The sequence below is a fragment of the Schistocerca serialis genome, chromosome 4 (assembly GCF_023864345.2).
Source record: "Schistocerca serialis cubense isolate TAMUIC-IGC-003099 chromosome 4, iqSchSeri2.2, whole genome shotgun sequence".
Lineage (NCBI taxonomy): Eukaryota > Metazoa > Arthropoda > Insecta > Orthoptera > Acrididae > Schistocerca > Schistocerca serialis.
The window spans coordinates 220765436-220782455 of record NC_064641.1 but is presented as its reverse complement, the minus strand read 5'-3'; the positions used below and the strand labels follow the sequence as shown (position 1 = coordinate 220782455).

Below are 17020 nucleotides of genomic sequence, written 5' to 3'. Positions count from 1 at the left end.
CTTTTTCATTCAACTAACTTAATTCACAATTAAGTAGTGGCCTTCAGAAATTTCAGTCTTTTACCTTCATAAGGAGGAGAGACTGCTTGGTGCCACAAAACAGGCAGCCTGTCACAGTCATTAAAATGACTGTGCAAACATTTCACTTAAGATGGACATTTACAACCATCAGATATCTCTCCTAAAAGTTAATGCTAGAAGATAAATATATTAAGCATATTAAGCAGTGACTTCAAAGAACATACGCATAGCAGGAGAGAAAGATAGATAGAGAGATAGATAGATAGATAGATAGATAGATAGATAGATAGAGAGAGAGAGAGAGAGAGAGAGAGAGATCAGGAATTTCACTGACATAAAACAGGTATTATCAAACTGTTGGTGCAATTTTAGCATAGAATGGTCTTGATTTAATTGTTTGTACTTACATTTCTTCTAAGCTGAGAACAACTCTGTGCTGATATGCAAAGTAATGCAGTTCTGATCGAGCTTGGAACATAGCAAAGACAGTAATGGCCTCCTTGTCTCTGATTATTATGTGAGCACGTTCATCACCTTCCACAAATCCAACTCTACAAAATTCAAAGAGACGTTTGCTTTGAAATGCTACTGGCACACCAAGCTGCGCTGCATCTCTTGCGAGGTATTCCCATTTGTCGACATCAATGTCATTAGTTTTATTTGATATTATCTGTCAACAAAATATACATTTAATAGTTCTTTATTTTCATAAAAGTTAAAAAAAACTACTGTCTACTTTGTTATTCAACATGAAATGTAAGTCATTTACAAAAAAAGCATCTGTGTTATTAAGTAAAGATTCAAGGTTACTGCATTATCTGCAGAGTAACATCAAAAATATATTTAGAATTCTTAAATATTAACAGACTGAGATACTTCATTTAAAAGCAGAATTTATGCGACAACTGGAAGAAGTACAATCCGAGACTGAAGAAGTAGCCTGTGCAATGTATCCAGAAACACAGCTGCCAGTTACATTGAAAAATTAATTCTGCCAATTAAAGTAAGCACATATAAAATAATGTGATGTAATACAAAGAATGACAAATACTGAAACAGACAGTTCACTTTCAGGCTATACAAATTAAAATTTACAAGTAGCAAGTATTATCAATAAACTGCTTGTTAAATGTGGCAAAGTAAATGTATCCAAATGATTGTAAAGATAATGCAATACTGGCTTGCATACATATTTTTCTGCATCCATGTGTGCAAGTGCACGTGCTGCAAGTTTCTGTAATTCTGTATTTGAAACTCTGTAATGGAGCCAGTGTGTCCAAGAGCATGGTTATCTCAGACAGATCAAAGTTCTTAGGAATGGATTCATCTGCAATATGGTTAATCACAATGATAATGTGATCCAATCACTCCTTAGACATACACAACGACCCATGCCTCTACCCTTCATTCGATGCCTGCGAAACCTTACATTTCAGCAGGATAATGCCCAACCGCGTGTTGCAGGTCCTGTACGGGCCTTTCTGGATAGAGAAAATGTTTGACTGCTGCCCTGGACAGCACATTCTCCAGATCTCTCACCAACTGAAAACGTCTGATGATAGGTGGCCAAGCAACTGGCTCGCCACAATATGCCAGTCACTACTCTTGATGAACTGTGGTACCTTGTTGAAGCTGCATGTGCAGCTGTACCTGTACACGCCATCCAAGCTCTGTTTGACTCAATGCCCAGGTGTGTCAAGGCAAATCTATTCTGCAGTGTCTGAAAACTCTAGAGGGACTTATTTATATTGCTATCCACCTGAGTGATCTCATAATTTATGATGGTGATTTCAAAATAAAACATAGCGATTGTTTTATCTGGTGATTTTGAACCTACTTTTTTAGGTCCGATCTTCTTATAGCAGGAGGCAGATTTTCCAACATGTAGGCAACTGTACACAATACAAAAATTAGATTTGTTTCAGAAATTTGGTGATGAGCAACTTACTAACTCATATTTATTTTACAGAAATATTACATGTTAATATCAAGAGCTCAGATGGAAATGTATCTTTACTAAATCAAGTACCAGGCACAAAAGAAGGTGTAAACCTGAATTATTGAGTGTGGAAAATAATTTTGAAGCAGCAGCTATACAGTTGTATGAAATACAGAGAAAAGTCATAGTCACAGCAATATACAGACCACCTACTGGGAATACAGACATATTAATTAATCAATTAGAAGCACTGCTTAACATTCTTTTTACTGAAAGAGCCACTGTAGTTGTCTGTGGTGTTTTCAACATACATCTTACGAATGAAAGTAGGATAAAAAAATCAATTCTTAAATCTATTATGTAGTTTTAATCTGTTTCCACACATACATGAATCCACAAGAATAACATATAATACAAGCAGTCTTCTAGATAATATATTTTGAAATGTACAATCCACAGGAGTAGAAGTAACAAATAATGATTTGGGATTATCAGACCATAATGGTCCTGTCCTCAAAATTCCATCAAGGCCATTGCAAGAAAAAAAAAAGTGTACTCATGTATAAAAGAAAATTTTCCCCTGAAAATTGTAGAATTTACACATATCCTAACTAGAGAGTGCTGGGCAGAAGTGCTGTCCCTAACAAATATAAATGATGCATATAACACTTTTTCTTCAATTTTTATGGGATGTTTCAAAATGTGCTTTCCAAAGAAGCTGTCAAGACTCACATCACATCACAATACAAAGCCAAGTTCTTGGACCACAGTTGGCATCAAAACTTCTTGTGGAACTCTAAAGAAACTAAATTCAAAATTGAAGGTATCTATAGATCCACACTTCATAGAATATAGTATATCAAAAAGTAATTACCAAGGTAAAATTTATGAGTAATGACAACTTAATAAGACAGTCTGATAACAAATCAAAAGCCATTTGGGGCACTGTGAAAAGTGAAACAGGAAAGAGATACAAAGACCAGGATATCATTCTCAAAAACACAGAAAATGCCAATATTAAAAAACAAGATTTGCCAAATTACATCAACAATTATTTCATAAATGCAACAGTTTCATTAAGCTGTAAATTTACAACCCCAGGAAAAAGCTGAATTTCCAAAAGCTGCATGTAGCTGAGGATAGATCCAACAAATGAACATGAAGTGTTCAAAGTAATAAAAAGCTTGAAACCTAAAATGTCAGCAGGAGGTGCCTGTTTATATCATAACAAGGACAGCTGCACAAATTGCAAGGCCCTCGGCATAAATAGCCAACTGATCATTTAGTGAAGGAGTGTTTCCAGAAAGTATGAAAATGTCAAAAGTGAAGCCATTATTCAAAAATGACGACAAGCATAAGGTAGAAAACTATTGGTCAATATCCCTCTTTCCAGCATTTTCTAAAATAATAGAAAAGTTAATGAAGCACAGAATCAACAAATATCTAAATGACCATAAGTTACTGAATAGAAATCAGCATTGCTTCCAGGGTGGTAAAAATACAGAAACAGTACTAATGTGCTACATTGAACAAATAATCAAAACTCTAGAAAAAGACAACAGTGTAGTAGGAATAAATTTAGGTGTCTCCAAAGCATTTGACACTGTCAATCATGGCATTCTTTTAGAAAAACTGGAAGCATTAAGTATTCATGGTACAGGGAAAAAGGAGTTTGAAACATATCTACAAAACAGAACACACATTGCAGGACTGATGTCAGATTACTCCAACTACAAAATAAATTTAGTATCAGATGCAAGAAAAGAAGAAATAGGAGCACTGCAAGGCAGTATTCTAAGTCCCTTACTGTCCTTGTCTACATAAATGACTTCCACACCTCAGCTACAGCAGCCACCAAGGCCATACTACTCGCAGATGACACTAGTGTGACAATAGGTGCACCGAAGCAAATGCTGCAAACAACTATTGATCAAGTAATAAAGAATGTCCACACTTGGTTCAATGCAAACCGGTTGACATTAAATGCAAATAAAACAAATTGTATGCAGTTTAGGAAAATATGCCAAAATGTAAATCTTGATCTGCTGTTGGGTGACAAGGTCATAGGCAGAGTGACATCAACAAAATTGCTGGGGATTCATGTAGATGAAAATGTTAATTTTAATGATCACGTCATGAAACTCATGCAGAAAATTTACTCAGCCTGCTTTGCTCTTAGAATTTTTGCAAATGTTTTTACTGCAGAGGGTGCCAGGATGGCGTATTTTGGCTATTTTCTGTCTCTTGCAACATACGGAATAATATTTTGGGGTTCCACCACTTCCCGTCTAAAACAAATCTTTCTGTTACAGAAGAGGGCTATCCGAACAAGAACACACAGTCATCCATAGACACAATGCAAACCCTCATTCAACAAGCTTAAAGTTCTAATAATACCTTCCTTGTATATATATACACAAATGTGTTTTATATGTTAGGGCCCCACCTTACAGATTTTCAGACAAATGCCAACTAGCATAACTACAATACTCAAAATAGCACAGCACTCAATACTCAGCAAACAAAAAGTGCATGCAAGAAAGCATGCATGCACACACAAAGGCATGTGAGCCATATTGGTAAGAAACTCTACTATATACTGCCAGCCAACATGAGAAAGTTAAGATGAAAACAGATTTAAAGTAGAATTTAAAGAATTTCTACTTGAACAATATTTTTACTCAGTAAATGACTATTTAGGCCAATAAATAATTCTGATAATGATTATATTAACGCCAAACTGAAAATCTTTACTGAATTATTGTAGTGAGTGTAAGGGCTTCCTGTTTAGGGTACACAAAAGTAAAGCCTTAGGGAAAACAGACTATGCAGTTACAATACTGTTAGCATACATGTATAAAAAGTTGTATTATTGTGTCTTGTATGACCAAGTATTATTCTTGGTACATTTTTTGCACAACTTTGTATTCTTTGTACTACTTAATGTAAAACTGTGTATGATCCTTTTCACAAATTGTTTCCCATAAATTTACATGTACTTTTGGACAACATCCATACAATACTTATTGTTTACAGATGGTTAAATAAATAAATAAATAATAAATAAGACATAAATAAAACATAAATAAATAATACAAGGCTGATGTACTTGAGGGCAATATTTTGGAAATGGAAGAGGACGTAGATGAAGATGAAATTAGAAATATGATACTGCATGAAGAATTTGATAGAGCACTGAAAGACCCAAGTTGAGTCAAGGCCCAGGGAGTAGACAACATTCCATTAGATTTACTGATAGCCTTGGGAGAGCCAGCCCTGACAAAACTCTACCATCTGGTGAGCAAAAGTACGAGACAGGCGACATACCCTCAGACTTCAAGAAGAATATAATAATTCCAATCTCAAAGAAATCAGGTGTTGACAGATGTGAAAATTACCGAACTATCAGTTTAATAAGTCAAGGCTGCAAAATACTAACATGAATTCTTTACAGACGAATGGAAAAACTAGTAGAAGCTGACCTGGGGGAAGATCAGTTTGAATTCCGTAGAAATATTGGAACACGTGAGGCAATACTGACCCTATGACTTATCTTAGAAGCTAGATTAAGGAAAGGCAAACCTACGTTTCTAGCATTTGTAGACTTAGAGAAAGCTTTTGACAATGTTGACAGGAATACTCACTTTCAAATTCTGAAGGTGGCAGGGGTCAAATACAGGGAGCGAAAGGCTATTTACAATTTGTACAGAAACCAGATGGCAGTTATAAGAGTCGTGGGGCACGAAAGGGAAGCAGTAATTGATAAGGGAGTGACACAGGGTGTAGCCTATCCCCGATGTTACACAATCTGTATACTGAGCAAGCAGTAAAGGAAACAAAAGAAAAATTCGGAGTAGGTATCAAAATCCATGGAGAAGAAATAAAATCTTTGAGGTTCCCCAATGACATTGTAATTCTGTCAGAGACAGCAAAGCACCTGGAAGAGCAGTTGAACGGAATGGACAGTGTCTTGAAAGGAGGATATAGGATGAACATCAACAAAAGCAAAATGAGGATAATGGTATGTAGTCAAATTGATGCTGAGGGAATTAGATTAGGAAATGAGACAAAGTAATAGACAAGTTTTGCTATTTGGGGAACAAAATAACTGATGATGATCGAAATAGAGAGGATATAAAATGTATACTGGCAATGGCAAGGAAAGTGTTTATTGCCAAGAGATATTTGTTAACATTGAGTATAGATTTCAGTGTCAGGAGGTGTTTTCTAAAAGTATTTGTATGGAGTGTAGCCATTTATGGAAGTGAAACATGGACGATAAATAGTTTGGACAAGAAGAGAAACGTGGTGCTACAGAAGAATGCTGTAGATTAGATGGGTAGATCACATAACTAACGAGGAGGCATTGAATAGAATTGGGGGGGAGGAGGAATTTGTGGCACAACTTGACTAGAAGAGGGGATCGGTTGGTAGGACATGTTCTGAGGCATCAAGAGATCACCAATTTAGTATGGGAGGGAAGTGTGGAGGGTAAAAATTGTTGAGGGAGACCTAGGCATGAATACACTAAACAGATTCAGAAGGATGTAGGTTGCGGAGATGAAGAAGCATGTACAGGACAGAGTACAATGGAGAGCTGCGTCAAACCAGTCTCTGAACTGAAGACCACAACAACAATAATGTTGTTTTGTCTCTACACTATTCGTGTTATGATAATGAATTCCATAAAGGAGTAAGAAGTTAGAGATTGTCATCCAACCGATGTTATTTAATTTGAGCAGTCCAGTTCCACACATTGAGTGCAACCAAGGTTGTTCAAATTTCAGAGGTCTGATAATAACCATCTTCAGTATTTGCTCAACTATGATGACTGATGATTAGCTTCTCTCCACTATCATATGTTCTGATAATAGTGGCTTGCTATGAATTGTGCACAAATGTTAATTCATTGACTCTCCAGTTGTCAATTGGTAGAACTCTGAAGACTTGTTAGGGTGCTAATGCTGTATCTCAAATATTTACTAACTTTTATGATCAAACAATACAGTGGTGAGTGAAAAAAAAAAATCATATGTATAGTAGCACTACACAACATTACTGAACGCATTAATCACTTCGCTTTGGTAATCCTTATTCAATTCTTCCATCATCCATTGATCCATCCACTCCTGTGTTTGTTTGTTTGTTTACCATTTTCTGTAAATCACATTGTAAAGGAGAAAACTTATGGATGTAGAATGTGTGTTACTTTTATGTGTATCAATCAGTCATAAAACTGAAGTCCCATTTATCATGTGGCTGCATTGCTTGATGCAGACGGCATTTACTCCCTATACATTCCTTGTTACCCTACATAATTCTAAATGTAGAGTGGAACTTTCTTCCTGATCTCCTCCTCCAATATGACTCAACCTTCACATTAAAATGCAGCTTTAAAGTATCTAAATCTACAATACATCCATGTAGAAGAGGTTATAATATGACTAAACTACTTCAGTTACTCTTATTACATAATGTCCATTTTAGTTCAGCTCTAGGCATTTTTCTTTCTTTTTATGCTAATTTGTGATGGACAGTATTTATCAATATGAATGTTCAAAGGAGGCAATGTCAATAAAACAAACACTTTAATTTTTTTGGACTTATAATGTCATGTGATACAGTGAATAGAGGTTCATTACCAACTTTTATACATTTAAAGGATTTACTATCGATGCTGGAAAGTGTAGTACTTGTATGGATGCTGTCATTCTGTTTTCATAATATTTTTAAAAGATGTGCATGTTTACTAATGACAACAAATAGGAAAGGTATTACACAAATTTTAAAACAATTAACTCCTTTGGTTGTTGTACTTCACACGATTTTCAATTTTGGAGACAGCAAATCATTAAAATTCATATTCTGATTGTTAATTTATTATTGTTTGCTGGTATGTTCTTCAGTCAAGAGCTCTACATTACAAAAAAGATCACAGTAACAACATAATGTTGTCACTATTCACGATTGTCAAATGTATATTTTTTGAGCAGTTTTGTATAGTATAAACAGCTTCATAAGATGTGTGTATTTTATTGCAATATTTATCAAACATATTGTATCTCACCAGGCAAGTTACATACAAGATTTTTCTGTGTGCTTTGACAGTTTAACGATTAAATTCCTTTCACATTTTTGTATTTAAGAGGTGTAGTCTTGCATTTTAGTAACTGTAAAGTGTAAATTTGTGTGGTCTGTATTGGAGTTGTTATTTGTCTCTTTTGAAAGACCAGCAACTGCTTGTTACATCTCAGTCAGGCTCCAGACTCCTATGGTGATTTTCAGAAGAATAGCAAGTTACATATTTAGATTTCTCTCTGTGCTTTCATAGTTTAATTCTTAAGTTAGTAGTACTAGTATTGATAGGGTGTTTGCACGCTTTGTTTAGGTGTAGGACAAGCTGGTCACAGTTTGTGCACAGCCGAAAATGCTTTTGGCCATGGTCAGCCACCTGCAGGCTGCTGCCTTGTGGTGTAGCAATTGCAGATAATCTGCCACATTGCACAGGACACTTAGGTGTCGTTCATTTCACCCATGGGCTCTATCCTCACCCCAGCTGGAGTGATGGATTGTAGCACGTTCATGTTGCTCAAGGTGGAGGTCAGTATGGAGGCTGGCCATCTGGTCTTGACCATTCACCCTGTGAGTGGACAGACCTTCAGCAGGGTCCAAGCAGGCATGTGGGGGACAGGGGTCACTAGTTATTGGGAGCTCCAATGTTAGGCATGTTATGGAGCCCCTTCAGGAAATGGCATTCTGCACTGTAAAGAAGTCCAATGTGTGCTCGGTATGTCTGTCAGAAAGGCCTCATCTGAAAAGCAGTGGAGGCTTGATATCAAGGATGCAGGGCACAGTTGCCTGCAAGCTGTGGCTCGCATTGGTACCAGTAATGTCTGTCACTTTAGTTGTGAGGCCACCCTCAGTTTGTATGGGCAACTGGCAGAAGTGGTGAAGACTACTCGCCTTGTTCATGGGGTGCAAACAGAGCTCACAAGTTGCAGCATTGTACTCAGAGTTGATTGAGGTCCTTAGGTTTGGAGAAAAGAGGAGGGTCTCAACCAAAGGCTCCATCGATTCTTTGACAGTCACAGCTCCAGATTTAAGGGCCTGTGTTATGGGGTGGAGAATTGTATGACACCCCTTGATAGGTCTGAGGTTTACTAAACAAAGGAAGCAGATACACAGGTACCAGAGTTCTTGTGGAGTACACATGGGGTTTTTCTAGGCTAGGCCGTGGTTGGAGGTCCACTGAAGTCAATACACAATGAGCAAAATTGGACCACATACAAAGTAAACACACTTTGATTGCCAAAATTTTAATAGTAAACTGTATTGTTAGTGAACATCCTTAATTTACTGCCACCGAGGAAAATTATCATTCTCCAATTATTCTCAGATCCAAGGAGATCTGGCAGCAACATAAAGTTAAAAGCTACAAAATATTTAGTGAGACATGGAATGTATATCAAGAGGATAGATTAGATTCCGCAGGAGGGGGAGAGTTCACTACAGTTGACAAAAATAGTATGACTATTTGGGTTGAAATTGAGTCTAACTGTGAAGTTGTAAATAACTAGCCTAGGTGAACTCCAATTAATTACTGGACATTTTTACCAGCCATATGATTTTGATGTGTCAGTATTGGAATCAGTGAAAGCAAGCTTTTGCTCAGTAATGCAGAAATACATAGGTCATGAAATACTAGTTGGAGGCGACATTAACCTACTGATTGTAAGAATCTGTGGATTCATTTCACGTCTTGTGAAGTAGTTTTGGAACAAGTTTTCCAAAAACTTGTTTTAAGCAGCTAGTTCGGCAGCCTGTATGAAATGGAAATGTTTTACAACTTGTATCAACAAACAGGAATGAGCTTATTGACAGTGCCAGTATAAACATGGATACTAGGGATCATGATAAAGTGACAATGGTTACTGGAGTTATTAAATCCATCAAGAAGGCTAGAAGAGTATTTTTACTTGAAAGAGAAGATAAGCGGTTGTTAGCATCCCACTTAGACAAGGAACAGACATTATTTATTTCCAATATGATCAAATTACGGGCTAACTTTAAATTGATTGTAAACCTTGCTCTCGATAAGTATGTGCTGAGTAACTGGATAAAAGACCCAATGTGGTTTAAAAAATTTGCAAAATTCTGAGGAAGCAGAGCCTATCGCACTCTCAATTCAAAAAAGAATACACAAATGCTGACAGCCAAAAGGTAGTAGACATAAGTACGTTTGAATAAGATTCATGCCCAAATCAGACAACTTCCATCATCATACCACAGTAAAAGATCTTGCCAAGAACACAAGAAAATTCTTGGCCCACGTAAAATCACTATGTGGGTTGAAGGCTCCTACCCAGTCATGCACTGACTAGTCTGGTGTGCAAAAGAGGACAACAAAAGGAAAGCTGAAGTTTTAAATTAGAAATTATTCATGAAGGAGGACTGTATAAACGTACAGTCATTTGACAATTGCACAGACTCCCAAATGAAAGACATAGAACAGGCATCTCTGGTGTAGAGAAGCAACTGAAGGAGTTGAAAACAAGGAAGTCATTAGATCTGAATGGAAACCTTATTTGGTTTTACAGAGAGTGCTATACAGCATCAGTTTATTACTTAGCTTGCATTTATCATGAACCTCTCTTATTCTCTACATACACAAATGACCTGATGGACACGGTGAACAGCAATCTGCAGCTGTTTGCTGCTGCTGATGCTGTGTATTGGTAAAGTGTCATTGTCAAATGATTGCAAGAGGATACAAGATGACTTAGACAAAATTTCTAGATGGTATGATGAACGGCAGCCTGTTCTAAATGTCGAAAAATTTAAGTTAATGGAGATGAGTAGAAAAAGCAAAACCCATAAAGTCCGGATAGGACATTAGTAGTGTGCTGCTTGACAAAGTCATGTCAATTAAATATCTGTGTGGAACATTGCAAAGCAATATGAAATGGAATGAACACATGACAGTGCTAGGAAAGGCAAATGGTTGACTTTTGTTTATTGGGAGATTTTTAGGAAATTGTAGCTTATCTATAAAGAAGACTGCATATAGAAAATTACTGCAACACGCTCTTGAGTAGTGCTCAATTTTTTGGTGTCCCCTCCAGGTCAGATTAAAGGAAGACATTGAAGCAAGGCAGAGGAGTGCTGATAGATTTGTTATGGTAGGTTTGATCTGTATGCAAGTATTACAGAAATGTTCCCTGAACTCTAATGCGAATAACTGAAAGAGGGATGATATACTTTTTGTGAGACACTGTTCAGAAAATTTAGAGAACCAGCACTTGAAGATGACTGCAGAATGATTCTGCTGCTGACAAGTATGTTGTGTAAGGACTACAAAGGTAAGAGAAATTGGTGCTTGTATGGAGGTTTATAGACAGTTGTTTTTCCCTCACTATTTTTGAGTAGAATGAGAAAGGAAATGACTATTAGTGGTACAAGGTACCCTCCATCATGCACCATATGGTTGCTTGCGAAGTATATATGTAGATTTACATGTAGAAGACACAAAGAAATCATAAAAATAAGCAACAGAACTGTTCAACAAGTTTGTAATTGGCATAGAAAGGGAGAATTATGATTTGCTAAAACTTACTTCATATTATGCCTCACATGAAAGAACATCTGTGTTTACTTCCATGAGAATGGAATTTGAATGCTTATTGTAGTTCATGTATATTGTGAGACCAAAACCTTACAGCAACTGCACAGAATTATCTCTGTGTGAAGTGAGGTTATACCTCAGAGTATGCAAGAGTAGGCATAATATGCCAACATTACAGATTTGTTTTCCTTCCCCAGAATGTATCGGGTGATAGAAGTGAGTTCAAACAAAGCACGATTACAGTCGAACAGAAATTTCACATTTATTATATGTACCCCTGTTAGTCATGTTCTTGTGAGGTGAACATGCCAAAGAAGAACTAATTGTTGTTGAAGTAGATATAAGAAGTTAACTTATACAGACTACCACACTTTTTTTACATTAAGTGTACAAATAAACTGTCACAGAGTTCAAATAATGTATAATTCTTCATTGCGGTTCAGGCACAAAGACGAGTAACAGAATGATCCGTCAAGAATGGCACGATATAGTTTTACTGGTTGTACTAGTGTCCTAAGAATAAATGCATAACATTTACTATGATCATTTAAGTGCCACATTATGAACCATGATTCACCACTATATATAATCTCTTTCCACTAGCGGAACACACTGTTTGCACTATTACAATAAAATCAACTCATTTTTATTTTATTGGAGTGGTGTAAAAATACTGTGGGGTAGCGGAAATATATTTTACACGTGGTGTGCGAATCAATTGGTTGTGTGACGGCCTGATGAGTATCAGGTATTGAAATGATTTGGATGTGTAGATCTGTGTGTGAAATTTGTTGGAGATTGTGTAATAGCCTGGGGCTGTTTACGATGGCACGGCTTGAATCCTTACTGTTTCAAGATCCCAAGCACCATTCAACAATGATTTGCTGAAGTTCAGGTAGATTTGCTGGACAGGCCTGCAACAATCCTCGAATTGACCCTCACTCAATATCTTTTGGATAAACTTCCTGGCAGATTAAAACTGTATGGGATCCTGAGACTGTGGCGACTACCACACACGTCAATCGCAGCCGACGCGTAAAATTCGTGCCAACCACAGAGATTATTCTCCACAGTTCGCACGGGAGTCACAGAGATGAGAGCCGTCGACTGCGACTCTCATACCTACCTTTTTACTCTTTGTTGTTGATTCTATTTTATGTATTCTCTTACTTGACAACCTGTTATATGTGATGAAATAAAAAGAAACTTGAGTTCAGACTCCGTTAGTTTCCAATTTCTAACTGTGTTTGCGTGGGTACACGCCTACTTACGCAACATTGGTGACCCCGACTGCAAAACAAACAGCAGATACAGATATGGACACGGCAGCAGTATCAAGATTAGCGGTTCGCTTACCCCCCTTTTGGCCACACAACCCATCTGAAGTTCAGGATATCATAACAGCTCCTCTGACAGAGAATGCATATGAATGGTTAAAGACTGAACTGATACGATGCTTAGCCATTTCTCAAGAAGACAGAATCCGGCAAGTATTGACGCAAGAAGAAATCGGTGACTGGAAACCTTCGCAGTTCCTGCGCCATCTCCACAGCAAGGTGGACCCCGGCACGATTCCAGACAGCCTTCTGCGTACCCTGTGGAGTTCCCGCCTGCCACCGCAGGTAAAAGCAGTCATCGCCACGCAGAACAAGATGCGACTGGACGCGGTAGCAGAACTCGCCGACCGCATACTGGAAGCGATCACACCAAACTCACAGGTCAGTGTTGTAGACATTCCTGTCAGTGTAGCAGCTGCATCTACTACAGTGTCTCGGGCGAATTATGATGCACTAACCACCAAGGTCGATCTCCTATGCATACAGCTCTCGAACCTAATGTCGAATGGCATCAATGTCAATTAGAGAAGCCGTAGCCAACGACGACATGGAAGTTGTTCTGCATTGCAATCTACAGCCAACAACAGACAGACCATTTGTTGGTATGGAGAGCAAGCACGGAAATGCATTAGCCCGTGCACTTTCTCCAAATCGGAGCAGAAAGTGGCAGTAGACACTACCTCCTACCTTCCTGCATCTCGACGCCTTTTTATAACAGATCGTGCGTCAGGCAGGAAGTTTTTAATTGACACCAGTTCAGACCTCAGTATACTACCAAGACAGTCCTTGCATTGTTGCCAGCTGCACACTGCATTTAACTTACCCGCTGCCAACAATTCGCAGATTTCAACATACGGATTACAACAAGAGAATCTGAACTTGGGACTCCATAGAGACTTTAAATGGAATTTCACGGTAGCAGACGTCACAGAAGCAATACTAGCAGCTGATTTCTTATCACACTTCAGACTTTTGCCAGACATGGCCAATGCTTGCCTGATAGACAGTCTCACCAATCTATCAACGGCTTGTTATTATTGTGACACAGATTGTACCAGTATTAAGTTAATTCAAATGGCAGACACAGAGTACCGCGCAATCCTAGCAGATTTTCCTGAATTAACGAAACCGCCAGGGGCACCGCAGAAAGTGTTGCATGATACAGTACACTACATAAAAACCACGGATGGCCCGCCTGTGTCATGTCGACCTAGGAGACTAGCACCGGAACGCCTCGCTATAGCTAAAGCGGAATTCGAGCTAATGCTTAAAGAAGGAATTATATGCCCGTCATCCAGTCCATGGGCGTCGGTCTTACACCTCGTACCAAAAAAAGGTGGAGCCTGGCGTCCATGTGGCGACTACAGAGCACTGAACGCCAGAACTATTCCGGATCGTTATCCTGTACCTTTGTTAATGGACTACAATCACGCGCTGCACGGAGCCACAGTCTTTAGTGTGCTAGTTCGCGCAAAGGCCTATACACAAATTCCTGTAGCGGCAGAAGACATACCAAAGACCGCCATAACAACACCCTTTGGATTGCTTGAAAGTAATTTCATGACGTTTGGTCTGCGAAATGCCGCACAGACATGGCAACGTTTTCTGGATTCTGTATTACGAAGACTGCCCTTCTGTTTTGCCTACCTCGATGACGTTCTCATATATTCCGCAAACAATGAACAGCACAAGCAGCATTTAAAAGAAGTACTCCAATGCTTAGAGAAGTTGGGAATAGTGTTAAATACAGCAAAATGCCTGTTTGGCCAACCTGAAGTGGAATTTCTAGGTCATCGCATATCTGCTACAGGTTCAGCACCCTTACCCAGAAAAGTTGAGGCTATTCTACACATGTCCAAGCCTACTACGGTCAAAGAATTAAGAAGATACCTAGGCATGTTAAATTTTTACAGAAGGCATCTACCAAAGACAGCTGAACAGCAGGCACCATTAAACGCATTATTAGCTGGCCCAAAGGTTCGCAGCAATGCAACCATACAATGCAATGAGGAATCTGATGCAGCATTCGAAGTGACACGTCAGAGCCTGGCTCAGGCCGCACTGCTGGCACATCCTAAACTAGAAGCACCTTTGGCGCTGGTGGCGGACGCTAGCCAGTTTGGTGTTGGTGCAGCCCTGCAACAATTGGTGGATGGCGCATGGCAACCTCTGGCATACTATTCGCACAAGTTGTCGCCAATACAACAACGCTGGAGTGCTTATGATAGAGAACTTTTGGCTATATATTTAGCGATCAAACACTTCAGACCACAAGTTGAAGTGCGTGACTTCACAATTTTTATGGATCATAAGCCCTTGACTTATGCATTCAACAAGAACACTGACAAATGCTCTCTAAGGCAGTATTCTCAATTGGAGTTCATAAGCCAATTCAGCACAGACTTATGCCACATCTCAGGTTTAACTAACGTGGTAGCTGATTGTTTGCCACGAGTATCCAGTATAACAGAGCCTGTAACTATGGCAGAACTAGCGCAAGTCCAGCAGGAAGATGATGAGCTAAATACCCTGTTGAGTGACGACAAGACGGCGTTGAAGTTACAGCTAGATGACGTGCCCGGGGAAGACGTATGACTACATTGTGACTTACAACATGGTCGAACACGCCCTTAGGTTCCAATCACACATCGCAGAAGAGTGTTTGTTTGTCTCCATGGCCTATGTCACCCCGGTGTTCGAGCAACTACCAGACTGGTGTCCAAAAGATTTGTATGGCCAGGAATGAACCGTGATTGCCGTAACTGGACTAGATCTTGCCCACACTGTCAGCTATGCAAAGTAAGCAGACACGTGCACCCTCCAATCTGACAATTCCCGGATGTCAAGGCATGCTTCTCGCACATACATTTGGACGTCGTAGGACCTCTTCCACCATCAGATGGTAATTGCTACCTGCTAACAATCATTGACAGGTATACACGCTGGCCAGAAGCAATACCTACCAACAACATCTTGGCGAAAACTCTGGCAATGGCATTCATGTCAACTTGGATATCTAGGTTTGGCTGCCCACTCCATGTAACAACTGATAGAGGACAACAGTTTGAATCAGAACTATTCGCTCAGTTAGCAAGATTCTGCGGGTACTGCCATCACCGCACCACCGCCTACCATCCGGCAAGCAACAGGATAGTAGAAAGATGGCACCGTACCTTAAAAGCAGCCCTCATGTGCCACAATACTAAATGGACGGAAGCATTACCCATTGTACTGTTAGGTCTTAGGATGATCTTTAAACCTGATATGGATGCCTCCCCGGCAGAGGTGGTCTACGGCGAAACAATACGTCTGCCCGGAGAGTTCGCTGACAACTCAGTGGTACCGAACGCAGATGACCAGTCAGAATATTTACAAGGATTGAGAGAAATGATCAAGAAAATCGAACCTGCAAAAGCATCCAGGCGTGGAGTCCTGGTAACATTCATGCACAACGTTTTAAAAACTTGCATGCATGTATCGTTACGCACAGATGGCGTCAAACCACCACTACAACCGCCATACACTGGACCTCATCGTGTGATACGCAGAGATTCACACACTCTAGACATAGTACTGAATGGGAAACAGGCCACCATATCGCTAAGTAGAGTGAAACCTGCTTATATGCTTCAAGACAGTCCGGCGATGTCAGTGTCGCGCAGTGATACGCACAAGACAACAATGCAGAACCCCACTTCGCTACCTCTGCAGTCAATAAAGCAGCAGCCTCGTTGCACTACACGTTCTGGCAGACAAGTGCACATCCCTGCCCACTACAGAGAGGAACATCTGAGCTCCGCTCTCACCAAGGGGGTTCATGGGGCGACTACCGCACACGTCGATCGCAGCTGACGCGTAAAATTCGCACCAACCACAGAGATTATTCTCCACAGTTCACACGGAAGTCACAGAGAAGAGAGCCGTCAACTGTGATTCTCATACCTACCTTTTTACTCTTAGTTGTTGATTTTCTTTTATGTATTCTCTTACTTGACAACCTGTTATATGTGATGAAATAAAAAGAAACTTGAGTTCAGACTCCATTAGTTTCCGATTTCTAACTGTGTTTGCGTGGGTACACACCTACTTACGCAACATGAC

The 17020-nt window shown here is 39.3% G+C and overlaps 1 protein-coding gene across 6 annotated transcripts in view; it reads right to left on the bottom strand.

The window, feature by feature from the left end:
* LOC126474018 (putative mediator of RNA polymerase II transcription subunit 12) overlaps nt 1-17020 on the bottom strand; it is a 951360-nt gene that overhangs the window by 55048 nt on the left and 879292 nt on the right. For all 6 annotated transcript variants that reach the window (XM_050101418.1, XM_050101421.1, XM_050101420.1 and 3 more), the window contains one exon: nt 429-691. In XM_050101418.1, coding sequence (XP_049957375.1) covers nt 429-691 — 263 coding nt within the window. The remainder of the gene's footprint in view (nt 1-428; nt 692-17020) is intronic.